Source organism: Urocitellus parryii, chromosome 7, assembly GCF_045843805.1.
Source record: "Urocitellus parryii isolate mUroPar1 chromosome 7, mUroPar1.hap1, whole genome shotgun sequence".
NCBI classification, from domain to species: domain Eukaryota; kingdom Metazoa; phylum Chordata; class Mammalia; order Rodentia; family Sciuridae; genus Urocitellus; species Urocitellus parryii.
The window spans coordinates 72,973,524-73,001,293 of record NC_135537.1 but is presented as its reverse complement, the minus strand read 5'-3'; the positions used below and the strand labels follow the sequence as shown (position 1 = coordinate 73,001,293).

Sequence of the window (27,770 nt, the reverse complement as noted above, 5' to 3'; positions counted from 1 at the left end):
CCAGGCAATTCAATGTTGTTGCTTTTGTTGGATAGATTTCATGACTGTATACGAATATTTGAGACCAATTACACAGATGGATACTATGTACAGTTGGCCCTCTATATTCACAGGTTCACAGGCAACCAACCTTGGGTTGAAAATATTCAGGAAAAAAATTACAGAAAGGCACAAAAAGCCAAAAGTTCAGTTTATCGCACATGGAGTATTAAGCTGAATCCACACAAACGCAGTGATGTGTTGGCCTTGTACTAGGTATTATATGTCATCTGGAGAGGATTTAAAGCATATGAGAGATTGTACGTAGGTTATATGCAAATGCTCTGTTGTTGTTTTATCTAAGGAACTTGAGTGTCCTCAGATTTTGTTATGGGGCAGTTTCCTGGATCCAGAGCTCCACTGATACCTAGAGAAACCATTCCAAAGTTTCAAGGATACTGAAATAGGGAGAAAAAAACACAATGCCACCAGGAGACTTCAGATGTTCAACTCAATGTTCAGACTCAAGATAAGAGGAGGCACAGAGGCAGGGAGAAGAAGCCACCACACCAGTGCATAGTGGCAGGTGTTCATAGCCCTACACTGGGAGTAAGACTGGAGCAGTCCGTGCAGCAGTCAACACAAAGGTCCAGGAACATTGTTTCTTCAAATGCTAGTTTTGGTACAGGGCAAATGTGGTGCCTGCTTTCATGCCTCACAGAGTCAACAACGCCATGGGCACAGCCTCCAAGTCCCCATTGCCCAGAACCCCCTAGCCCAGGGAAGCCCAGAGTACATTACTCCTCTCCACTGGGTATTTATTGTTCATTTATAACTCTTCAGCGATCCCTTATACCATAAGCAGGGTTGCTTAGAAACATATTTGACATAAGATGCTTTACTGGGTTGCCAGGGCAACAGAACTAGAAAGTTAGGAGAGAATTCTCATGCAAAAAGGAATAAGATTTTGTTAGCTTTCCCCACACTATGTAAATACAAATAAAAGGCAACAGAGGATCAGACTGTGCTGTTTCTACAGAATGTATACCTAGTGGATGAGAGGTCAGATTTCCAAAAATATTAACCAGAAAACCAAAAGTTCCTGTGTGCCAAACAGCAATCAGAAAGTTCTTGTACTTCATTCAGTGATTGCATTATTCACCCCTCTATTTCTAGCACCACAGATAGTAGGTACCTAATATATATGTGTTGAGCGAAGGGATCTTGGTGACTTGGGAGGCTGAGGCAGAAGGATAGCAATTTGAGGCTTAGTCTCAGCAGTTTAGTTAGACTCTAAGCAACCTAGCAAGACCCTGTCTCAAAATAAAAATGGCAGAAGATGCAGATCAGTGATTAAGCAACCCTGGGTTCAGTCCCTAGTATTTCTCTTCCCCCCACAGAAAAACTTTTCTTTAGGATAGACAATCAAATGTAAAGCAGATCCAACCTTAGAAGCAGTAGGATATATTATTCACTGAGTGACGTGAAAGCTAATAGGTTGTGGACCAGTTTATTTAGAGATACATGACCTCTTGAAAGATATTTGTTAGACAAAAATATATTAATGCTCCTGAGACATTAAGGAAAATGTAGAAAGTGCTTCGAATACTTATTTTTGAAGGCAGAGAGGTGTCAAAATTTTAGTGTTTCTAAAATTTACTAATGAAGCAATTAAAGTTTCATTTCCTTAAAAATACTACTTGTTTAGAATGTTTCATTCTTTTATTCGTTCAATATTTCTCTCTTTCCTTTTTCAAGTTAAACTATGTTGTCTTTGTATGTCCTCAGCAAAAGGATTGATCTTATGTACTCACTCTTTGGTTGTGTACTCACTCTTTGGTTAAAAGGATGTATCCTGTGATGTTCTTGAATTTTCAATTTTTGGTTTTACCATTACTCATTAGCTCTTGAACCTAACAGAGGCAAAATTAGATTGATGTTTAGTAATCACAGCTCAACCACTATCCCTACTGGGAAGGTATCAATGGTAGGAATGTTAATGAAATGGCAGCATGGGAGGTACACATTCTCACGACTTCAAATATTTAAAAATTTGTGTATTCCCATATAAATGACTTGAAACAACATTTCTTTGAGTTTATTATAAAAATAAGTTTTGCTCACAAACCAGTAATTAATAGAAATCTGATGTGTACTTTTTTTTCCTAATAGAATAAAGAAAGCTAGGAATTGTTTGACACATTGGGATGCAAATAGAATTGGTGAGTTACAGATTTATTTTATCCAATGAGCAGGTTTGATCCCACTAAGGCCTTCATGTGATCATCTAACAGAAGGGTTAATAAGCAATATAAATAAGCCTTCACTTTTCGAAGTAAACACTATTTTTCTTAATTACAAAATATGTGTCTTTAAATCTGATGTTGAAAATTATCAGCAGTAAAACTGATTTATGAGGTCATTACTTAAAATTATCTTTTTTTTCCTTAAATGCATTCCTTTTTCCCTCTCTTTCTTTCTTTCTTTCTTTCTTTCTTTCTTTCTTTCTTTCTTTCTTTCTTTCTTTCTTCTTTCTTTCTTTCTTTTTCTGTATTGGAGATTGGAGAGGGGCACTCTACCACTGAGCCTGTTTTTTTTATTTTTCATGCAGAGACTGAATTCCAACTTGTAATCCTCTTGCCTTAGACTCCCAAGTAACTGGGATTACAGACATACACCATCCCACCTGCCTCCTAAAAGTATCTTATATTTCTATTTTCAAATTAAATTAGAGGCCAATTGCATTAATATGTTTTATAACTATATGCTCAGAGTCTATTGAAAAGGCTATGACGATGTCCATACTTACCAGACTAAAAAATGATAGGAAAAACCAGATAGATAACTTAAACACTTAGAAAAATATCAGTGTGTCAATTGTGCCCTGGAAATAAGGGTGGCACTTTTGAAAGCTTCAGTGATTCTTAGTAGCCTGGACACTTGAAGCATTAGGAGGAATTCCAAATAGTCTAGCATTTTAACACTTTTTATTTGATTCATTTGAAGCTTAATTACTGGCATTTTCTCTCCGCTTCTTCCTGAGGTTTATTTGCTTCCATTCTCCCTTTGAAAGAATCCATGCAAGTATCTGCTCCAAGGTACTCCCCAAGGACGATCAACATTTTTGGAGATATTAGACTAGAGGAAAAACATAGAAAAAAGTTGTGACCTTTTACAATCCTTTCAGTAGTTGAAGAGACTATACTGCAAATATTAAGTGAAAATTCCACAAAGTTTGCAATGTCATGATCTATGTTGTGCAACTGTCACTTAATGGGAGAGATGGACAGAGAAGTGTTGCTGTCACAATTAATTGAGGGCCATCAATACCCTCAATGTTGTCCATCTGGGCTGCACCTTGGAATCATCCCTTTAGTTTTAAAAAGTACCAATTAATTCATATATCACACTCATTGGTTTTTTTGAAAGATCAAATGGCCCTGGACTTACTGTTATGCATACTTATTTACTAGACTAGTAAACAGTAGTTAAAATTAGAAAGAAAACCAGACAAATTAAGCAGAATATCTGGGGATTGGCATCCAGGGATCTATAGTATCAAATGGGGCCCAGGTGATTCCAATGTGCTCCTGAGCTTTTTGATGATAGAACCTGTATCTTCAGATCACTTTTGTTTACAGCAGCCCATTGGTTCTCAACTTGACTCAGCAAATATTTTTGGATGCTTATTACATGTCAGGTGCTGTCCTAGGCAGGAGCACAAATGGGAAGCAATTCAGAAAATGTGTTTTGTCCTCAGGGAGACTGTAAGCTGGCCAACGACTACAGTGTGATGATGAATGCTACAAGAGGAAGGGAAAAGCATCAGGGGATCATACAGTGCAGGACCTTGACCTGCCTAACCAAGTGGGCAAGCTAAGGATGAATAGGAAATATGTGGAATGTGTATAAGTAGGAAATAAAGTATGGTATTTGCCAACAATATAATCCCAAATGCTTCAAAATCCAAAGCTTTTTGAGCACCCACATGATACCACAAATGGAAAATACTATACCTTATCTGACAGGTCATGATCAAATGCAGACACAGTAAAACTATTGTACAAAATTGCCTTCTGCTATTTGTTTAAGGTGTATATGAAACAAATAAATTTCATGTTTAGACTTAGGTGCTATCTCCAGGATATCTCATTATGTATATGCAAATATTCCAAAATCTGAAAAAATCTGAACTCTCAAAGACTTCTGGTCTGAGGCATCTTATGGATGGATGGGAAGCAATCTTTACTTATAGCAGGGGAGGAGTGCAACCTGATAGAAAAGCTTTGTAATCTGTTGGGAAACTGGTTTAAAACTACTCTAGCACACATTAGCTGTTTAATCATGCAAAATTACTTTCTTTAAACTTTGGATTCCCTAAAAATGATAAAATTCATGCAAAACTGTCAGTGCAGTAACTGGCACATAAGCCTCCATTATGTTAGATGTAAGCGTGGGTTGGAATCATCCATGAATATCCCAGAGTTTACTGGACTGACCTTGTAGGAAGTTGTAGAAACTGTTTTACTAAAATAAATGAGGAATTTTTCAAATACTTTTAATATCTTCCTAGCAGAACATTCAGGATTTTAACCTTTCTTTTTGAAACAGAACTCTACTCAAATAATTGGTTGAAAACAGAAATGCACAAAACAAAAACAGAAATGCAAAACCTCCCAAATAATTCAGATGCTATTTGTTTCTGAACTGAAACAAACAAACAAAAAACAAACAAAAAATATATGCTCTGCAAGGCCTAAACAGTGGTTAAATTTTGTGTCTGAAGTAATCAAGACACAGCTAGCAAGAATCCAATAAATTGTCCTTGTGCTATTAAAGTTCTTCCTCTCATCTTTTGAAAAATGTGAAGTTTCTCAAAGAAGTAGCAATGCTTGAACAATTTGTTTACAAACAACCAAAGGGATATTGAGATCATTATTAACTTACTGCTTAAGGACAATTGCAAAGTATGCAAATTTGGGAATTAGGAGGTAAACTTGTTCCTCTAAAATAGCATTGAAAATTTTTTGGGCCACATACTCCTGCTCCAGTAGAGGTAATAGAAATGGATACCTGGAATAACAATAACAAAAGTTATGTCATTAGAGTGGTATTTTTTTATAGTCATTATGAGCATCAATTATTAAATTTCAGACATGGGATTAGAATAGGTTGCTTTAAATAGTCAAAAAAAGAGTAAATATTAGGGATTGCTTTGTGTTTTCTCTCCAGGCCAATATTAGGAACAGTGCTAACACATTTAATTTCCTCTAGTGAACTTCTTGCCTTTGTTTATTTTCTGTGTTGTGATGATCTGAACAAATAAAAACAATTGTTTTAAGATTTCTTTGTATCTTTCTTCCTCTTTCTTCTTCCCAAACATCAAATAATTGTGCACTATTAAGTAATAAAATAGTAAATTTAATTTTACCAAAAAAGTATCTTGAGCATGTGTAATGTATCGTTTTAGGTCGACCATTCTTAAGCATTCAACAGAAATAAATATGATCCAATAGGAGTTGAAAAGTATGAGAATATAAATAAAGATCCTACAAAGTAATACCTTGTCATTTTATACTTTTATGTACTCTTTCAATTATTAGAACCATACTCGTTAGAGAAATTTTGTTTATCTCAGCTGATTCTTGGAATCTGATTAATTTTCCATAATTGAGTGTTGGCAGTCTTTATTACATTATTCTCCTAAAAGTTTCTTAGAACTTGAGCATAAAGGTTTCTAACATTTTTAAAAAACTATAACATCTAGGTCATTTTACCCCAATTGTCTACCATTTCATTATTTTTAACTTTTCTTTTTCTAAACATTTTGTATTTATCTTTTTTTGTGCCTAGGAACCCTGAGTTCATAAGAGTCATCAGTTAACATCAAGGTACTACCTTATCCTGGCTGGTCACATTCTTTCTGACTTTGACAATCTAATTATAAATAGCACTTTATGACTTATTATTATCAATTCTTACTAATATTGTTATTCTAGCAATAATTTTAGGAAAATAATTTAAAATATATATGCTGTATTTACACATGTATAAACTATATATGCACTTACATTATATATATGTATATGTATATATATATAATATTCTAAGTCTTATAGATATAAAGACTGTCAAGTACATGATTTATAGATAATAATAAGGTATGGGCTACTTTTTCTTATAAATTCTGTGGGATCAAGTACTTCTCACAGGATGCATTCATTTTTTTGCTGAATTTTGGCAATACATTTATTTATTTTATTGCATGGATAGACTGTATTTGAATTTTTTTTTGTACCAGGGATTTATCTCAGGGGCGCTCGACCACTGAGCCACATCCCCAGCCCTATTTTGTATTTTATTTAGAGACAGTGTCTCGCTGAGTTGCTTAGAACCTTGTTTTTGCTGAGGCTGCCTTTGAACTAGCGAAGCCTCCCCAGCACTGGGTGTACTACCACACCTGGTGTCTATGCATTGTTTACCTGTCTTGAGTCAGTTTTGTTTGCTTGTGTCTCCTTAGGAATATTTCCATTTCATTTACGATATCTAGTTGGTTTGCATGTATTCCCTTATGATACTTTCTCTTTCTGTAATGACAGTAGTCATGTCTTCTCTTTTACTCTTTTAAAAAAAATTTTTAGTAGTTTCAGTTTTTTCTAATTTCTTTCTTGGACAGTCTAGCTAAAGTTTTTATTTTTTTATTTTTGGTTGTATATGGACACAATACCTTTATTTTGTTTATTTAGTTTTTTATGTGGTGCTGGGGATCAAACCCAGTTCCTCATGCTGGGCAAGCACTCTACCACTGAGACACAACCTCAGCCCTAAACTTTTGTTAATTTTATTGATTATTTCAAAGAATCAGGTTTTGGTTTCATTGATTTTTCTGTTTTCCATTTCCCATTTAGTTTATTTCTGCTACACTATTCATTATTTCTGCTCACTTTGGATTTAGTATGCAGTCTCTTAAGGTGGAAGATTATTTATTTATTTCGTATCTTTTTTCTTTTTTAATGTCATTTATAGCCATGAATTTCTCTCTGCTTTAATTGTATCTCATAAATTTTTTATGTTGTATTTCTACATCTTTGTAAATTTCCCAAATATTCTTCTGCTTTTGATTTTTAACTTCATTCCATTTTAGTTGGAGAATGTTCTTCGACTTCATTCCTTTCAAGCTTACTGATGGCCTATCCTGGAAAATGTTCTATATGAACTTGAGAAGAACATGTACCATGTTCTTGTAGAGTAGCATATAGATGTCCATTAGATATGCTTAATTTATTGTGTTCTGTGCTTATTTGAATTTTTGTTTATTTATTTACTTTTGGTACTGGGGATTGAACTCAGGGGTGCCTAAAAGTTGAGCCCTTATACTTTTTATTTTGAGACAGGGTCTCACCATGTTGCTTAGGGCCTTGCTAAGTTGCTGAGACTGATTTTGAACTTGTGATCCTTCTGCCTCAGCCTCTTAAGTAGCTGGGATTACAGGTATGCACTACAATGCCCAGTGGTTCTGTGCCCTTTAGATCACGGGAATATCCCTTTAAAAACTATATGTTTTAAGTTATTTTCTTAGAGGTCTTTCTAGGGTATATAATATGTATCTTAATTTTATTTCTATATAGATGTTAGTTTTTCTACTACGATGCTATATTATTATATATTATGTCAATATATGCCATAAGCCTGATAATACATTGTTTCAGATATCGCTTCTTAAGTTTTATATTTGATAGAAGCTGAGAAAGTAAAGGAAGTTTAGAAGAAGTTTAGAAGAAACTATATAATATATACTTCTGAACCTTCTGGTCCTTTTCCTCTCTTCCGGTGAATTTGAGTTAGTGTCTATTGTCATTTCCTTAGTCCAGCACAGCTTTATTTCCATGCATCTCATTTGTGCTCTTAATATAAAAAAATAGCATTTCTATATATTAAAGGTCCAGTAATATTATTATGTTCATATTTAAACAATCATATTTATGATCAATTAATTTAAGAAAGGAGAGTAAATACACTTTTGTACCACCTTTTAAAAACAACCTATTTAATTGCTATTACAAATACTTCTATTTTTTTTTTCATGTGATTTCAGATTTTTCTCTGGTTTCACTTGCTTTCATTCTGAAGAATTTCCTTTAATATTTCTTGAAAAGTTGGGTATAGCAGTGAATTCTCTGTTTTGATTCACTTTCATTTTTGGCTTCATTTTTGAAATATGAATTTGCCAGATAGAAGATTCTTGGTTGAAAATTTTTCTTTCATCACTTCAAATATATCATCCCACAGCCTCTTGGCTTCCATTGTTTCTGTAAGGAAGTCATCTGTTAATACATTTGGACTCCATTGCATATGATGAGACTTTTTTTTCCCTTTTGCTTCTTGCAAAATGATGATGATGATGATGATGATGATGGTGATGATTTGTCTTTCAACAGTTTGATTATGATGTGTTTGGAGTTTATCATACTTGAAGTTCACTGATTTTTTTAAAAATAATTGTACATATTCATGCGATTTCTTGTTACATATTTGAATATGCACACAGTATTAAATGATAATTTGGTTAATATCACTCCCCAGTGCCGAAGTCTGGCTGGGCACAATTCAGGAGCCACTTGTTAAAAGAAACGAACTTTATTTTTAGAACCACACACGCCAAACAAAACAGCTCCTCAGGAAAACCTTCAGAGCCCAACTGCCACCACCGGCTTCCCACAAGCCTCTCCACCTCCCCCACTCCTCCTGCTCTTGAGGCCGATTGGCTGGGTCGCATGGGCGGAGCCAAAAAAGTCCCCCAATGAGCAGCTCCGTGGTCTGAAAGGGCAGGGAAACAGCCCAATGAGCATCACCGCAGAGGAGCCAATCAGTTGGCAGCTAGAAGTTGCTGGGGCCGCTGTGAGCCAATCATCAGCTGGCAGCTGGAAGTTTGCTGGCAGCTGGAAGTTTGCTGGAGCCCCTTCGGCTGTGGCTCTCAACATCTCCCCCTCTCTGTTTAAACAACAAGCATGTGGCTTAGGGACCGTGCCTGCCTTAGGTTGTCCAATAGTACATATGGTCCTTACCCGTCATCGGATGAGCTGACCTCAAGGCGTCAGCCTCCTGTCTTAGGTTGGTACCATTGCAATTGGATCTTCCCGGTCCAGTATACAGCCACGCCTGTGGAGAGGTCTTTGTATCAGCGGGGGGTGGGGTGAGGTTCTTTGCCTCACCTCTGTTGGCCCCCAAATTTTAGCTGAACGACCATGACAAGCAGAAGGGAGGAAGATACACCAAGCCAATTGATGGCTCCTTTTGGAAAAATTGTACCACCGATGACATCATCAGTATAAAGTTTGCTGCCAGCAAACTTCCAGCTGCCAGCACCCCAGGATAAATTATTATTTTTTTTTATCAGGTTTAGGAGGTTTTCAGACATTGTTTCTTTAAATATTCTTTCTGCTTCTTATATTTTATCTTCTGTTTCTCTTATTCTCATCTTGTACATGTTTATGTATTTAACAGTGTCCCAAAATTTCCCTGAGGCTTTGTATTTTTTATTTTGTTTTCTCTTTCTTTTATTCATATAAATTTAAGTTCACTCATTCTTTCTTCAGCCATCCAAATCTGTTGAGTTTCTCTAGTGAATCTTTTCTTATGGTTATTTTTTTCCACTCCTAAATTTACAGTGGTTTTTTCTTTTTACTTCCTATCATTGATATTTGAAAGACATTTTCATCATGTCTTCCTTTCATTTTTAAATATGGACTCCTTTAGATCTTTGAATGTATTTATAATAGCTCTTTGAAGTTTGATGAGTGCAATATATGGGCTCCCTTCACAATAAATTTTTATTGCCCATGTTTTTCCCATGTATGGGTCATACTTCCCTGTTTCTTTGTATATCTTATGATTTTTTTTCTTAAAAAGTGGACATCTCAGAAAATATATTTTAGCAACTCTGAATAATACTTTCTCATGGGGATTGTCCTCATGGTTGTTTGCTTCTTTGTGTATTTAGTAGTTTTACTGAACTAATCCAGGGAAGTCTGTCTACCCCTCCTACTGTCAATGTGTAGCTTTTATGTCATCCCTTAGAGATATAGTCTTGGTCATGCACAGAGTTTTCATAGTTTTCAGGGATGACTATAGATTTGAACAGCAAGTTTTTACTGTCTCTTTTGCTGATCTCCTAATTAACCTGGTTTGCTTCTTCTTATATCACATCCAGCTCCACAATTTGCTAACTAAACAATTACCTTTCTTGACAATGTTATAATTAATGATGTTATCTAACTAAAGTCAGATCTTGTAGCAAGGGCAGAGAGATGACTGTCTTTGAGATTTGCTTTGACTTACACCTGGTGGAACCTCTATGTTATGGAGCAAGAGTGATCACTCCTCATCAATTACATCACACAAATTGTCTGTATCAATCAGGATATGAAAGTTGGAGGAAATTGGCAGGAAGTAGTGGTGCTATCCAGATGCTGCTATCATTCATTATAGATGTTCCACAATAATATCAGCTAATATTAACTTTTTGGTAAACCTACCTGAAATTGCTTCTGTATTAAGAAGCTTGGGAAGATGGGAACTGAAACTTGACTGCTGAGCTTACTAGAGCAGTTCTCTTACAACAAAGAGCTCTTTTAGAAATATGAACTGCTCTCTTCACCAACAGCCCATCTCCAGATATTCTGTACCTACTGAGGGGGGTGGGGAGGTGAAAGGACCAACCCTGTGTGACTGAGGTTATTCACTTAATATGGATCTTCTACTGCATGGAACCGTTGAATGTGAGATAAACCAACGCTCACCTGTTGCCAAACTACACAGTGTAGCTCTTCTGCTCTGGGGAGCTGAGGAAAGGTGAAAATAGCCACTTGGTGGCCAAGTCCATTGAAACAGCTATCCTACAGGCACAAGTGTAGTCTTTAACCCCAAGTGTCATGACCTCCAGTGTTCTTACTGAGCTTCTATAGATTTTTGTTGAATAAATGCTTCTCAATTCATGCCATGTCCTTTGATCAATCTCCAGAAATTTTAAATGTTTATCTTTGCTAATATTGACCAGCTTAATAGATGACTCTTTGGTAGAAAGTTTTGCTCTTTGTATTCTGTTGACTCATTACTACCTGTCTTCTTCTTTTTTTCTTTTTTTTAAGTAAGAACTAGTTTTTTTTTTAATATTTTTTTAGTTGCAGTTGGACACAGTATCTTTATTTATTTTTATTTGGTGCTGAGTATTGAACCCAGTGCCTCACATGTGCAAGGTGGACGCTCTACCACTGAGCAAAGGTCCCAGCCCTAAGAACTAATTTTTAATTTATTTACAAGCATCACACATTTAACAAAAATTCAAGTAATAAAAAGGCAGTGAAAAGCAACTTTCCCTTTTATCCAAGATCCCTATTTCCTTTGGAGAGAAGCACTGTTATGAATTTCTTGGGTAGGTTTCCAAAAATATTCCATGCATTTACAAGCTTGCATGAATATGTGTATTCTTGTAAGCACATGTGTATTATACATCCAAATGTATGCCAGACACAATCAATAATTATATGTATGTGTACACAAATTTTATAAATCTATAAAATACTCCATTCCTTGCTTCTTTCACTTAATGAATTTTAAACATCCTTTAGAATCCCAAAGACATCTAAGGAGGAGAGATTGCAAAGTGATTAATAGAAAACTCAAGAGCAAGTTACCTTGGGTTCAGATTCAGCTCTGCCCCCTAACTTTACCACTTGTTTTCCAACCTTCTATTTAATTTTATAGCTTCACTAGATACTAAATAGGCTCAATTTTCTTTTAGCTAGGATTTTTGTTGGTTGTTTCTCATTCCTACAAATATAACTGATGCATGTCATTTGGATTTGTTAGTTCCTTTTCTAACAATTATAATAACTATACTAGTTCTCATTTTAAGTGTAAACTTTTCAATGTACTATACTTGTACATTGTGTTAAAGCTCTATTATTTCATTTATATTCTATTTTGGATTATTTTAGATAAATATATCTTTTATACTGAAATACCACTCTGCAACACTTCCCCCCATGTATATTAATACATCTTACAAAACATTTTGTTTAGGAATACTTACTTACATTTTAATATTCTTTTTAGGAAAGAAATTATCACGTGAACACTATAATGTTAAATATTTTAATACGTTCTCATTACCAATATCTCTGTTATGCTTTAATATCCTGATTAGCATTTCAGAATAAGTTTTTAAGATCCCATAAAATTCATAAATATATTATTATATTTAAATTAAAATAAATTTATCAATTTCATATGTATTGAAATTTTTTCTTACATTAGCCACTCAGACTGTATCTTTTCTTTTCCTGTCCATATAATCATCCTGTCAAAACTTCAAATGACCAGATGATAACTGACATACATTAGAAGATTATTATAAGAGCAAAGATATTATAAGAGTCTACTTACTTGGTTGTGCAGCCCTCAAACATTCCAGTTTTGATAAAATAGGGACAAACTAAGGTGAATTTAATGTTAGTTTTCCTTGACATACTATGTTCAAGGAAGAGAGACTCGGCAAAGCCAAAGGCTGCGAATTTACTTGCAGAATAATCTGAAACAAAGTGAGGAGTTATCATTAGTAAGAGAGTTGACAAGTTAATTTGTGGAATTATTGTTATTATTTTAATTTTTAAAATAAAACTCCTTCTCCTTTGTCTGACTTGTGCTTGAGGACAGAACATCACTGTTAAAGTCATGTGGTCAAACTCTCTAGTCTTATCTGCCCAATAAAATTTAAATTCTTTCTTTCAGTACCAGAGACTAAACCCAGGGGCACTGAGCCATACCTCTAGCCCTTTTTATTTTGAGACAGGGTCTTGCTAAGTTGTTGAGCTGGCTTTGAATTTGTGATCCTCCTGAGTCACTAGGATTACAGGCATGTGCCATCACATGTCTGGCTAAAATCACTTTAAATTCTTTTAACTCAAGAAGACCAATGAACCATTAACCATATTCTTCTTCTTCTTCTTCTTTTTTTTTTTTTAAGAAGAGGATGCTGCAGCTGCAATTATAAGTGGGGCAACAGAAGGGAATACTGGCACTATAAATAGAGCCAAAATTTCCTGGGATCTTTCCATAGTACACGAAGAGCTTTTCTCTATCTTGGGAGAGTCCTAATTCTGGGTGCTGTCAGCTTGGAAATACAAGCAACATAATTGAATGAAGTGCTTACCTGATAGTCCACTAGTACCGACCATTCCAGCTATACTTGAAATACAAACCAAGTGACCATGATTAGCTTGAAGCATTGTAGGAAAGAAGGCCTTACAAATCTGGAAGATATAAGCACACTGTATCAGTATTTTATTATTTATTACTTTACTTGTTTGGTATTTGATGAATTTATTCTTCATTTAACAAAATATTTCACCCTCGTGAAACATTAAATTTTGTGTCAGTACAAAAGTAGGAAACTTATAGTCACTGTTCACAAGAAACTTAGAGTTTATTATGTATTCAACTATAAGAGATATTATATGATTTCTTTTTCCTTTTGATAATTGAATCAAAGGAGATGTTTACATTTATGGTTGACTAAAAATCTTAAAACTTAAGTTTTTCAAGCATGCTAAGCTCATCAATATAGTTTTTAGCAATTTGTATTGAAATTTAATTGCATTTAACTTCCAGACTTTATCATAAATGAGATTCAACATCACCCCAAAAGATTGAAAGAATGGAGAAATTGCTTGAGAAAAGGCAAATTTCAATGAAAGACAAACACATCCTGTCAAGTAATGTGCTTTGGAATTGCCTTCTATGTCTTAGATATATTTTTACTGATTTTGGTGAACTTCATTCATTCATCATTAAGTAAAACATTGAGCCAATTTTCGAATCCCTGTGTCATGAAAACATCTCAGTTCTCTTATCCTTGAACTTCAGAGGTTTTTCTCAGGAAAACATTTCCATTATTTCTTTCCCCAATATTGAATCCTTTAGTCTAAACTCTGTTCACAAATAATTATGTAAAATTTTCAAATAAGGCAGAGATACTAGACCATCTAGAGCGGCATTCTGGAGCATTTTCTAACAATCTTATCTAAGGCCATCTCTTGGGAGGCAATGCAACTTTGACTAGTAAAATTAGAACCCAGACAACCTAATAAAATTAGAGGTTAGTGTGTAGGAAACTAATAGGTATGTTCTTTTGGTCTCATAGAAAAGTTAATGCCAGAGATAGGGGTAAGATAATGCCAGAGCTAAGATTATTAAAATGATCTTATTTTAGTGATCCTTTTCCTGGGACAGTATAAATCCAGTTCTTTGTATAATTATTTTGTCAGCTGTATTAGTCTGTTGATTCTCCCATAAATGCATTCAATCAAGGTTTGATAGTGCCCATCATCTATTCCTCTGAGATTTTTTCTTTTAATAGTGCTAGGATTTCACATTTATGGTTTTGGACAATCTGCCTAAATGTGCTCACTTACAGAGAGTAACCACCTCTAGCAAAGAATGGCACCTTTGCTTTTGAAATTCTCTTGTCTTACTACTTTTGTTCTATAATTGCTGGACTAATGGGTGAATTTCTGCTTAGATGCAGACAATTGGCCTCTTTTGATATTTCATGTTCAAGTACAGTAGTAATTTTTACAACTGTTTCTTGAGGCTATGTCATCTTTGTCTTTCAAAAATTAAAAACTAAAAAATCCTGTTTTATCAGTTAGGACCCTAGGCTAGCTACAGATGGCAAGAACTAATTATTATTTTAATGTAGATATTAGCAACCTCAGCATATGATTTTTAGTTCCTTTATTAAATCAACAATTTTCGCCTGTCCATCTAAAAGAAGCACTCTGTGGTTTCTCTTCAGCATATCTGAATTACCAGCAGCACTGCTGTTGTGCTTTAGGGCCATTATCAACTAACAGAAGAGTTCTTGAACACAAGCACTGTGGTACCACAACAGTTGATCTGATGATGGAATGAAGAGGTTTGGTGAGAGATTTCATCATGCTCCCCAGAACAGCACATAACTGAAACTTATGAAATGTTTGTTTCTGGAATTTTCATGTAATATTGATCATAGGTAACTGAAATTGTAGAAATCAAAATTGTGGATTAAGTGGAGGTTACTATGTAAGAGCCTATTTATGTTTGTAGCTTTATATATCACTGGAGAACTTTTTTTAAGAACATTTTGAAGATGAACTGATCATAGAAACCCATAATTTTTGCTCACTAGATGGATTTTATCATTAGAGGGAAGAAAAAGGAATGTGAATAAGTGTTGAGTTAGCAACTCATTGTCAAGATTGTATTTGGCCATTTGTAAAGTATTTTTAATACCTGGGAAATTGATTGACAATTATATATGGATCCAGGTTTACACATTCTCTATAATCATAGTAATGTGTGAACAAATCAAACTTGTTTGATAAACAGACATATCTTTTAGACATATCTTTTCCTTGATTTTATCATGTATGGTATATAATGCAAACAAGCATCAGATGTGCTTGATTTTATCTTATTGCATTTATAGTTAAATAAACTCTTATTTTTCCAAGAAGAAGTCCAATGAATGAGTTTCCTACATTTTTTCACAGTGGTTTGTGGGTCAGATAGGTTACCTCTCTTTCCACAAAACATTTCAGATTATGAAGAATGCAAACATGTATCCAGTTAAATTGAATTACAAAAAAATGATGACTTTACTATAAAAAATAATGTTTTTGAACTGCAGATGGGAATGTAAATTATTTGGACATAGATGTGTTGTCTTTTATAAGTTGTCAGTTTCATCTCTTTGAAAACCTTATAATATTGCCAGTGATGGTGTTGCTCTGCCTTGCCAACTTTAATGAGTAGAAGATTTGGGGCTATTAATTTGGGTAAATTCATGAGAAATATTTGGTCACCTATAACATTTTAAAAAATGTTAAAATTTATAGAGAGTAATTATCAAGTCACCAAGCACAATTATGACTTATTCTTGTAAAGTTTCAATTGAGAGGCTAAGTCCATTGTTGTATATATCTTATATTTTAATATGATGATAAAGTTAATTACAAAGTTATTGTTGAAAGCTAAAAATTATATTGTTACAGAGATATCTATATATTTTTCTATGTTTAGGTTCATACATTTATTTAAATGTCCATTAAAATTAATGAGCAAAAGAAACTTATTTATAATAAAGGCGAGGGACCTGGTAACTTAAAATTGGTCCTGTAGTATTCAGTCCGCTATAAACAAGAAATATGAGAAGGTCATTCTTTACTTTTACATGATCTTCAAAGATAAATTATCTGTGAAAGATAATAGAATTATTATCTTGTCAGAATATACTTACTGGAGCACTTGTGCCCTGACTTGATTTTGTTATGCTTTTGAATTGTTAAATCAGATAAATAAAATTTGAAAGATCTGAATTCACCTAGTCAATATACCGTTACCTGCTCTTAGGTGCACTTGAAAACAAAATGAAATAACTGTCACTCTGGTTATTAAGGTAGTCAATTGCAGCTATTCACTGATTTATTTATTTAGAGATTGGGTCGTACTATAGGGCCCAGGCTAGTCTTGAGCTCCTGGACTCAAACAGTCCTCCTGCCTCAGTCTCCTGAGCAGCTGATACTACAGATGTGTACCACTGTGCCTGGCTCCCAGTTATGTTTTTATTTAAAAAAAAATATAACTGCAGCCTGGTGTGGTGGTGCACACTTGTAATCCCAGCAGTTTGGGAGGCTGAGGCAAGAGCATTGTGAGTTCAGAGTCTGTCTCAGCAACTTAGTGAGGCCCTAAGCAACTTAGCGAGAACTTGTCTCAAAATTTAAAAATTAAATTAAATTAAATTAAAAAGGGGGTTAAAAAGGTCTGGTGATGTGGTTCAGTGGTAAAGTGCCTGGGTTCAATCCCTAGAACCAATGAAATAAAATACAACTATAGAGATGCTTTTACATTCAAAGTCATTTTTGGCACTTCTTGGGTGACCAAAGCACCAAGACTTGTTCCCTTAGTTTGATATTCTTGACATGGTAGTTTGCAGCTGCATGGGTGTTGGAAACAATGGGGTATATTTGGAAGGCTCCACATTTTTTAATTAGCTTAACCTTATTTTAGGACCTGCTCTGAGGAAGTGTGAGGAAAAAACTGTCAAATCCAAATGAGAAACTCAGTCTTTTTTCCTAGTAAGTTTGTTAATACAAATATGCTTCATCAAAGACCACACACTTGCCCAGATGGGTAGTTAGGCTCTGGTGATTTGTCTGTGCTCTTATTGTAATAATTGATCAAATCTTTATAAAAGAGTTATATCATATACCCTAAAAGCAGTTTCTACTTTCTTATATTTTGGTTTATCATCAGTAAAGGAATTCTCTGGAAAGCTCCTCCCATCATGTCTGAAGGCTTCTCATCGTACAAGCTACCAGACACTGCCTTGTGAAAGCACAGTTCAGAAAGACACTAAAGCTACACTGCAGTGTAGACTGTGCTGGGGAGTTGATTCACTGGAACACACTTCCCAGGGTGAGCTGATATTGTCACTGTGAGGAGAACCATACACTCATGCAGGGTTTGAATCTGATCCATGGAATCTGTTTAGTCCATAACCAGAAGGCTATGAAAAAAATACTGTGAGCAGGACTGGACAGAACAGGATTGATTATACAGTTGCCCCTTGGTATTGAAGGATGATTGGTTCCAGGTCCCCCGTGGAGACTGAAATCCAGAGATACTTGAGTCCCTTATAAAAAATAGTATAGTATTTACATATAATCTCTATTAACCTCGTATCCCTTAAGCCATCCCTGAATGACTTATGACACTAAAACAATGTAGATGCTATGTAAATTGCAATTATGCTGTATTGTTGTGGGAATGATGACAGGAATAAAAATCTACATATGTTCAGTGCAAATGAAATTTTCTTTCTTGATACTTTCAGTGTATAGCTGATTGAATCTGTGGCTATGGAGGGAAAACTGTATAAGGCAGGATTGTGGAATCAACAAGAGACATGTGATGTGGTCTGTGTTGTTTTCTGATGGGCACATCAAGAAGAAAGACAAGTACTTTGTCTTTCTTCTTGATCTATTTTCTAATTCTCTATTTAGGAAGCTATACTTATGCAAACTGGATTGAAACTCTTTTTGAATTGTATTTAATACAATTGACAGCCATCTCTCCTGGGGAATCTTAGTTTAGATTTATGAGCTGATTGAATCATCAGAAGAATGTAAGAATGATCTCATAGTTGGAATTCAGGGGAATGTTGTCAAGATGGATTAAACTTAGAATAGCATATGAATGAAATTTGACCTTATGTAACCTCACTAAGATATATTGTATCTATAGACAATAGAACCATTTCAAAGATAACTTGAAAGATATTCATTACCTTTGTCCAAAAACCTCCTTAAAACAATAGGCAGATGCTGTTACAATTACTGTCACTGAGATTCTTCATCTTTTATAATGATGGACCTATTTATGTATGGTCAGGAAGAGTCTGGCCTGCTTTTTGTTAGGATATAATTGAAAAGCTTGATAATGCAACCAGTGCATAGGTGTGCCATATTAGGAATAAATTTCATTTATGTTCATAGTTTGTGGAGCCAAAGCCTACCACAGTAGCTTCCAGGAATCTGGACAGATACCTGCTCTGTGGCCCATAGGTCTTCACCCGAACTTATAAAAGAGATCATTTCCTGGCAGGCCAGGAACCTTGGTGGGTTTGAGGGATGTTAAGAAAAAAAGTAAACCTCTTACTAGCAGTACTACAGGCAAAACCTGGTAGAGCTAAATTTTGGGTTCCTCACTTTGGAATAGGTGAGCTAATAAGAACAGTAGAAATATTTTTTAAATATCACAAATTTTGCAAATGTCTGAAGATTCCTTTCATAACTTCAGATGGAAGTTGTTTCCTTGATTTTTGTGGTTCCTCATATCATCTCTCTTAATTTGCCTTCTCCGAGAAGGCTTATGTGTATTTGTTGACACCTTATACTGTTAACTATGTAAATGATTCAAAGCACATAACAGAACCTGCACATGATATAAAAGTACATGATCAGTGACTACGAGAGGCCGGAAGAATGTGAAGGAGCTCCTATTTGAGTCAGGAGGAAGAGTACTTATGTTAGAGAGAGTATGGCTTGTGAAAAACCCTCAGGTGAGACAGAATTGGACATGCCCTGGGGTTTAATTAGGACTTTTGGACTATAGAAAGTGAGCAGAAAGTAGAGAGTATGAGGGATGGGAGACAGGGGAGGATATTGCCACTTCTTGACAGGGCACCCAGATCATGACAGGTACTTGTTATTCTAAGCATGTTTGGAAACATGGAATGTTATTTAGTAAGGAAGTGAAATGATTTTATGAATGCATTGAAAAGATCACCTCTCTCTCATATGAAGATTGGTTAGATAGCATCTCTATTGAAGTCTAAAGGCCATGAAAATCTGTTGGTGACGGAGAAGGAGAGCTTGAATCAAGGTGGCAGGAATGGAGAGAAGTTCACTTGAGTACATTTTGCAGGAATAGCCAAAGATGTAGGTATTCCAGGAAAGGGGAAGAATCAAAGATGATTTTTAGATTATGTGAATTGTTTAGGATCGACTGACTCCATTTAACCACAGGGCATTTTTCTCTTCCAAAATAAAGTTCTGAGATAGTATGGTACAGGGAGGCAAATCAAAGATTTTCACAAATATTTATGGGGAACCCTTTATATGTCCAGCACTTTGTTAGGTGCTGAATTAATATTAGTAAAAATCAATTGCTGGACTCTCATTGGCTTCCTGGTGACTAAGAAAGAAGATTAAAGAAATAGTTGTAAGGCCTGTGGAGAGTATATAAAAATGTGGAGTGGAAAAAGGGAGGAACCAGTGGACGCTCAAAGCAAACCCATTCCAAAATCCTATACTCAGAGAGCAGAGGACTTTCCCCACTAATCCTCATGTCTTCTAAGGCCCTGGTTTCTATCCCCCATACCTCCTGCATTCTTCATCCAATCCTGCTTCCTGGATTTTTTTTCCCCCATCACAGCATTAACACCTCTGGTAATTCCAGCCACCTTTGTCCTCTTACCTATTCTCTAGGCTGCACTCTCCAAAGCATTAAATAGCCTCTCGGCATCCGTGTCTACTTAAATATGCATTTACATGAATTAAATGACAAAGAGCTAAAAGATTAGTCCCTCAGTTTCCATCAATCACATTTCAAGTGCTCAGTAGCCATAGGTGAGGAGTGGTTACCCAACTGGGAAGATGAAGAACACTTCCATTGTCAAAGACAGTGCTTCTGGACAGTGCTGTTCAGTTACTCCAGGCCTCAGGGAAGATGGTCCTGAGTTAACAATGCACTAATTTCCCTCTGTAAAGAAACTTTCCTTCCTCTCACTCCTTCCTCTGGCAAGCTTCAGCTACCAACTACCACTTGAGGAATTCATTTCCACTCTTTGGGCCTCAGTTTCCTTATTTGTAAAATGAGAATGAAAATGGTGTCATGGCTGAACATGAAGTTAAAGAATTTAGAATGGTGCTTGGTAGACAGTAAGTGCACAATAAATGTTATTCCTCTTGCCTTCATAACCTTTGTTCTCATAAACAGTTTTCCATGTACCTAAACCACCACTCTAAAGACATCCCTCTCTCCTTTCATGAGCTCTTCTTTCACTCATGGACAAATTGGATCTATGCACATTTCAATACGCATTTAGGGTATTAGATTTCTGAACAACCTAATCAGTCTTGAGATCATACTGGAGAGGGTGGAGAGAAGGGAATTTCCCTGAAAATTTGAAATAGGGCAAGACCAGGAAAAATCAAGTTAAATGCAACAGGGTCAAATTTGTTAAGGATGAGACCCCACGGGTCTATGAGGGGAAAACTCCTAAATGGTATATTCACAGACAAATGTATGAACAGTTGTTTATAGAAATGCATACTTACCACGTAAAAGCAAATTAAAAGGGGGAGGGGGGAGAATTACCCAGAAATGAGAGATGGCATTGACATAAAATGATCTTTCCAGCATGTGATCTGGAATATCCAAAAAGGGCTTCCCTGTTACAACGCCCGCATTGTTAATGAGGATGGTCACATCACCAACTTCTTTTTTAACCTGGCCAGAAGCAAGACAAACATTAAATCAATTGAAGTGGTAAAGGTCATTTTGATATTTATTCCCCCCAAAAAATATTTTTCTTCATTTTATTTGTGAGTAGTCATGCACACCACATAATGACATTTCAGGCAATGATGGACCATATACAAAATGGTGGTCCCAAGATCATACTGTCTAGTGATGCAGTAGCTCTTCTAGTTTGTGTAAATATACTCTCTGATAATTGCACAGTGATGGAATCACCTAACATTGCATTTCCCAAGATATACTCCTGTGGTTAAGCAATGCATGAGTGTAGTTTCTTTGAAACTAGATATTTATTTTTATCTTGTATAAAGAAATTCAGCAATTTTAAAGTAATTTTATGATTGACTATATTTTTTAAAAAATCATATTTTAATTTGACAAATTTATTTAAAGAACCCTGATTTTTATTAGTTTTTTTTCCTCAGCCTGGCTGATGTCTGATGATTGCTTCTGTGTGTGTCATTTCCCGAATCCCTTTATGAGCAGGTGCAGGAGCACATCCCATCCTCCTAAGGCCTGACCAGTGCTTGGAATGAAGACATCCCAAACATGGATGTGTTTGATCCAGTATCCATGGACTTCTGTGATACTGTGCACTTTTCTCCAAAGAACTGACTTAAATCTACTTAATAATCTGTTACTGATACTTTCCCCAGGTCCACAGTTGGGCTGCTGCCATTGTGCCTCTTGCATTCTCAAGCCTCCTCTCCTGGAGACCCCATTTTCCCTGCTGGCTTAATTCACAATGCACCACAAGCCCCACTTGGAGAAAAGCATGCTCCAGGAAACACTGGAGGAATTGTTTTTATCTCATCATTTTTTTCTGAAATTATGACTTCGTAGGTGACATTACTAAAGCTGATCTGGGGCAAAATCTGTTTTTTGAATTCAAAGCATGTTTGAATACTTTGAAGCCTTTTTTTCCTTCTGAATTGAATATTATGGCAGATATGACAATCTGTTCCTTTATTTTCAATGAAGCAGCATTTCCTGCCCTGACGTTATTTTCTAAGGGGTCCAGGCACTGCTGCTATTTGTTATATAATATGCTTGGGAGAGATAAGGTAACTATTGCTGCTGATGACATTGAGTGGAGTAAGCTATGAAAGGGAAAGTTAATATTGCTGAAATGATGTTGGTCTGGCTCTTCTGCTTTGGAGAGAGGTAGGACTAAGGAAAACATCCCCAAGAGGGTAACTTTTAAAGAAGGCCATCCTATTGTCTTGGTGAATGAATCAGTGTGCATAAAAGCTCACTCCTAGACCAATGAGAAGGGTGTCTAAGTTGTCAAGAGACAAAGAGAGAGAATCTCTGGCACAAAAAACAATTCCCAAATAAATTAATTAATTATCTAATTAATTAATTAAAAATTAAGAAAGACATAGTGGTCACTATTATGCAATCCGAATTGAAGCCCTGAGTCTTAGGGGCACCAGAGGAATTTTACTTAGATCCGGGGATTTAATTTTCCCTGTATTCTGAGAGGCAGTTTAGGACGGCATTATTATCCTGGCTTATGGATGAGGAAACAGAGGTTCTGAGAAATTAAGGTTCATGTCAAGTGATTCACAGCTTTTGAGAGGAACAAAGATTCACATCCAATTTCGATTCACACATAGAAGTTGTTTTCACCCAAATTTACTACTCTTTAAATAGCCAAAATTATTGCCGTAACAAACCTCATGCATGTAAAAAATGAATATTAATGATTAGACCTGGAAATCTGGGAATAAATTGTGAAGCTGATTGTTTTAACCGAAGCAATTTATTTGTATATTGTTTCCCTATGTTGGAGACAAGGAGGATAGCTCAATCTAATTTTGAAGTGTTAATTTCTATGCCACTTGAGAATCCTGTGATTGCTTTTTTAAAGAATATTTTATTTTGAGACAGGGTCTTGCTAAGTTGCTTAGGGCCTTGGTAAGTTGCTGAGGCTGGCCTTGAAACTCAGCCTCCCATGCCACCGGGATTATAAGGGTGTGCCACCATGCCTGCCTCCTGTCATTGTTTTTTAAGTCTCCCACAAATTTCAAGGATTTGGGTAATGCATGCTGTTTGTTGCAACTGTTGCAGGTAAAGTTTAATACTTAGCATCTGTACTTCTTGGGAGTTGATCAGTAATTGATAAGTAGTTGACTTAGAAAAATACTATTTATAGGATCATGGGAAAAAAGAAAAATTTCAGATATGTTCCCATGACGACAAATAATTTTTGATTAAAGGCTTTAGGTGGGTTTTATACTAGGTATCAAGAAAAGAAAGGTTTGTTGGGAGACAGAGAGGGTAGAGGTTATCATACTTTTGAGAATCAGGAAAAGATTATGAGGGGCTCATTTTTTTCTCATGTATTTGTTGATTACCTGGAGGGGATATAACATGGGCCCTGATGTTAGGAAGATGGGGCCACACTTCAGCTCTGTCACTTTATCTCCTTATGACCTAGTTTAGATCCTTAAACTCTCTTTGCCTCTATTTCATCACTGGTCAAATGGAGAAAGTAGTAGTAGTATCTATTCATTGTGAAGATTATGTAGGATATGATTCAGGAGAAAAGATTTTTTCAAGGCTTTTAGTCTGGCTAGTACATGGTATTGGGAAGGGAGTCCCTGCCAAGCAGACTTTATCCTTGAGCTCACCCCAAGGATGTTTATATGGGAACTTTTACTGTCACATTTCTTTCCCTTTTTGTAAAACGAGGACTGACTTCAATTTTTCTTGCTCCATAGTAAAATACATATAGGGAGCAATAACACACTTATTTTTACTAGCTGGAAATGAGTTATAAAGAACAGCTTCATGTGGGAACCCCCTCCCTCAAAAAGAAGAAAGTAATAGAAAGTGAAGAATGAAGGGGGCTTCATAAGGTCAATGTCACAGAGTAGTGATTTCATTATTTGTTTCGCCATTTTTAAAGAATTTTTATTGGCCAGTTATAATTACAGATAATACTGGAATTCATTATACCATATTTTTACATGCACATGAAATGATTGGATCAATCTCATTGAATGAATTGATAAATGAATTACAAAGTAGCACTTAGATTGCCAAAGGGAAGGATGATCCCTTGGGGATTCTCTTATCACATTGTGTGCACTTTAGCTCTGTACTGCCTGAGTTACACCGTGGGCTCTGCCAGTAGCTAATTTCATACTCTTGGGATGTTGCATAGTCACTCAGTCCCTTGAAGCTTCCTCATTTGTTCATGTGATGATAATCATGATAGGTACCTAAGTAGGTTGCCATGTGCTGATTGAGTTATTATGTGCATAAATTGCTGTTTGTAATGCATTTAGTGTGGCTGCTATTTGTTTTGTTTTGCTTGTTTATGATTTTTTGGGGCTGTCTTAACCCAGTTTTGTGGCCTTGGCTAGAGGCTGATTGGTTTTTCCTTCAAGAGCAGGCAATTAAGTCCACATATTCATCACTTCCCTTTATTGGAGTCTCAAACTCTGGGAGATTATATACACACCCCAATCATCCCAGGGCCAGCAACCAGAAAATAAGGATAACTCCTATGCCTTAGAGCCTCTTGAAATTATTAAAATTAGCCAATCTTAAACCTGTTTGCCCTGCATTGCCTGTTCTTTCCCCTGGAAACCACAATAAAGGCATGTGCCTGTAGTCCCCACTCTCCCTCTGTCTCATAACCCACACCCCCGCCAATCCAGTCTTCCTTCAGTGGCTCTGTATGCTGTGCTGTTTTCCCCAGGGAACTGTGAGTTTAACAAAACTGTAGAACTCTATCCTATTCCTCTCTCTTGATTTGCATCAGTTGCCTAACACCTTATCTCATGGTTAAAACACTCAGGAAAGCAATACCATTGTTTTAAAAGTACTATATAACTATATAATCAATCTTAGCTATTATTATTTATTAATATTCAGTAAGAAGTTAGAACAAATGTCAATAGGTCATGTCTAACAGGAAACTTGGTCTACCAGTATGCTTTTACCTTATGTTCCATGTTATATATATTTTCAGAACTTGATGATAATGGAATCATCAAGTTGATGGAATGGAATCTAAGTGGCATCAGAATCATAAAACATAGAAAGTTAAAACTGGACATCATCTTGAATTTCATCTGGTTCCGTCCTTTTGTTTTACAGATAAAGAAACAAGGATGTAGAAAGGGAGAATAACTTTGTAAATATTGCACAAGCAATGAGTAGCAAGCCAGGAGAGTGCACAGTTTCTACTGACTCCTGATAGTGAGTCACTGAGCAAAGCAGTCTGGCAACATTGGGCTCTGAAGGCTGCTCAAGTTTCCACTTGCAGTTTTGTATGCTCTGCTTATTTTTGGAGGTCATACAGCCAGACTTCTGACATGCAGAAGCAAGTTGGAGACACATATAGATTGTGGGGGAAAGCATATGACAAAAGACTTTCATCCTGTCTTTGTAAAAAGTGCACAGTAGATGCAATATTCTTGAGCATCAAAGCAAAGAACACCAGTCAGCTTACCTGATCAGCGACGCTGTAGACCTCTTGCCTGTTGCTACAGTCACATTTATAGGCAAAGACTTTCACACCACTCTTTTCTTTGGCCAGTCTACGGGTTTCCATATTGCTCTCTTGATTAATGTCCCAGAGTACTAAAATGGCCCCGGTGCGGGCAAAATGTAGGGCTAAGAGCCTCCCAAGTCCACTTCCAGCTCCTGTTATAAGTACAATCTCACCAGCAACATCCTTTTTTTTTCTGGGAATTATCTTGAAAGCTACAGATTCTAAAAAGTAATACAGAAATTTCCCCAGAAAAATGGCGGTGTCTAGCATCGTACTCATGTTGAATGACTGAAGACAATGATGTCCTGATAAGGAAAAAGGGAGTTGATAAATTCATGACATTACAGCAACTGCAGTGCATATGAATTAATCAGAGCAAGGGAATTTACCTTTGACCACCATACTTTTGACCTGTTGTTTTAGCATCAGTTGCCAAAATTGTTGAATTTTTGTTATATAAGCAATCATTATGAGATTATTTTATGATAGTAAGAAAATTCCAGATTTTTAGGGTACTTTACACATAATATAATTTGACGGATAGGTGGGCCACAGATTGCTAGAGCAGGTTTATAGTTAGGGACATAACATCTTTGTGTCTTGACTCATCCAGACTTATGGGACAAGTAAACCAATACTCCAGGCATTTTTCTATCATATGAACACAGTTGATGATCTTATGTCTAACAGAGATTTGTTTTTTCATTGGGCATTGATAACACATATAAGTAATATTACAATACAAATAAAACCATTACCCGTTTTTATTTGCTCACCATAATGCCTCTTTGTGAGAGACAGCCCACAATAATAATTATAATTATTGCAATTTTATAGTGAGGGCACTACAACAACAAATACTGGGCATCTTTATTCATGTATACACAGCTAACTAATAAAACAGGCAATATGGGGATCCAGGACCCAGGTCTCCTGAATTGTAGTCCAGGTCTTTACCATTAGATTAGGCTTTTCTTGGAGCTAATGTGTCCTTTTTCCCAGAGCCACTTTTTTTTTCCTTTAAAGAGAATTTTTTAATATTTTGTGACAATTCCTTGTTTGGTAATCATAATCTGTTATATTCACTCACCATCCTTACACCATACTTAATATTCTTAGTAAACCCATCCTTTTATGTAGAAATTAGGCACCGGCATGAACAAAATCCTTATTCAAACAAACCAGAGCCATTTGAGGAAATCACCACCACCACCCACCACCATGATGATAATCACGATAATGGTAAAAAGACCATCACTATCACTGCTGTGGAACTCTTTCCATATATCAGGCAAATTCTAAGGACTCAGCATGCACTGTCATTTAACTGTCACAGGGGCTGCCCTGCTTTACAGTTGAGAGAGCGGTCACTAAGAAACTAAACAGGTTAGCACATGACCCCCCCCAACCCCAACAAAAATCAGGTTTGTAAAAAAAAAAAATCTTTTTGTACATCTTCTATTTCATTTTAAGTTGGTCAGGGATTAACTCTGAGGTATCTCTGGGACCTGAGTATGCCAAGAGACCCAGGTTGTTATATCATCTTGCTGTGAACCCTGACCTGCCAGAAATTTCCACTTAGATAAGAGAAAACAAGCATTGTTTCTAAGGCCTCTCTGCAAATAATTATGTGGGTTTCAGAAGTGAAGGAAAAATCCCTACAAGTTGGGTTTAGAACATTTGATGTTGAGTTTTCAAGATGCTAAGTTATAGTCCTTGCCCTTGAGGAAGACAGAGTCTGAGAGACTGTCAAGTCAATTCAGGGCGACAGCATGGGTAAGTGGTATAAGGTAGGGTCTCAACAATGGGCTTTTTGTCCAGGGGTTCTATGACACTGAGTCTGATTCTAAACCGTCCAGTAAAGAAAAAGTGGCAGAGAGCATAGTATTTGAGATTTATCTAGAAGACTACCTTCAAGTGAGAAAGAAAAAGGTATTACAAATCTCTCTTATTTACACATTTGGGTTTACTAAGAATATTAACTATATTCTTAAAGATATTATTGTGGGGAAATTTTAGGAACTTTCACTGACCTTAATGTTTGCTAAATTAATGCAGATTATACATTTCCAATGGAGAGAGAGATCAAGTAATAGAAAATTCACTGCCTTCTCCAAGCTTATATAGACTTCTCTGTCTC

General features: G+C 35.9%; 1 protein-coding gene across 1 annotated transcript; it reads right to left on the bottom strand.

Moving 5' to 3' along the window:
• Positions 1-2,990: 2,990 nt before the first annotated feature.
• Positions 2,991-25,909, bottom strand: LOC113196538 (short-chain dehydrogenase/reductase family 16C member 6-like). The gene is made up of 6 exons (XM_026408501.1): positions 25,589-25,909; positions 20,959-21,090; positions 13,190-13,289; positions 12,424-12,568; positions 4,927-5,052; positions 2,991-3,117 (listed from the first exon to the last, which is right to left on the bottom strand). The coding sequence occupies exons 1-6, from the start codon at positions 25,907-25,909 to the stop codon at positions 2,991-2,993; spliced, it is 951 nt and encodes a 316-aa protein (XP_026264286.1).
• Between the last annotated feature and the right edge of the window lie 1,861 nt (positions 25,910-27,770).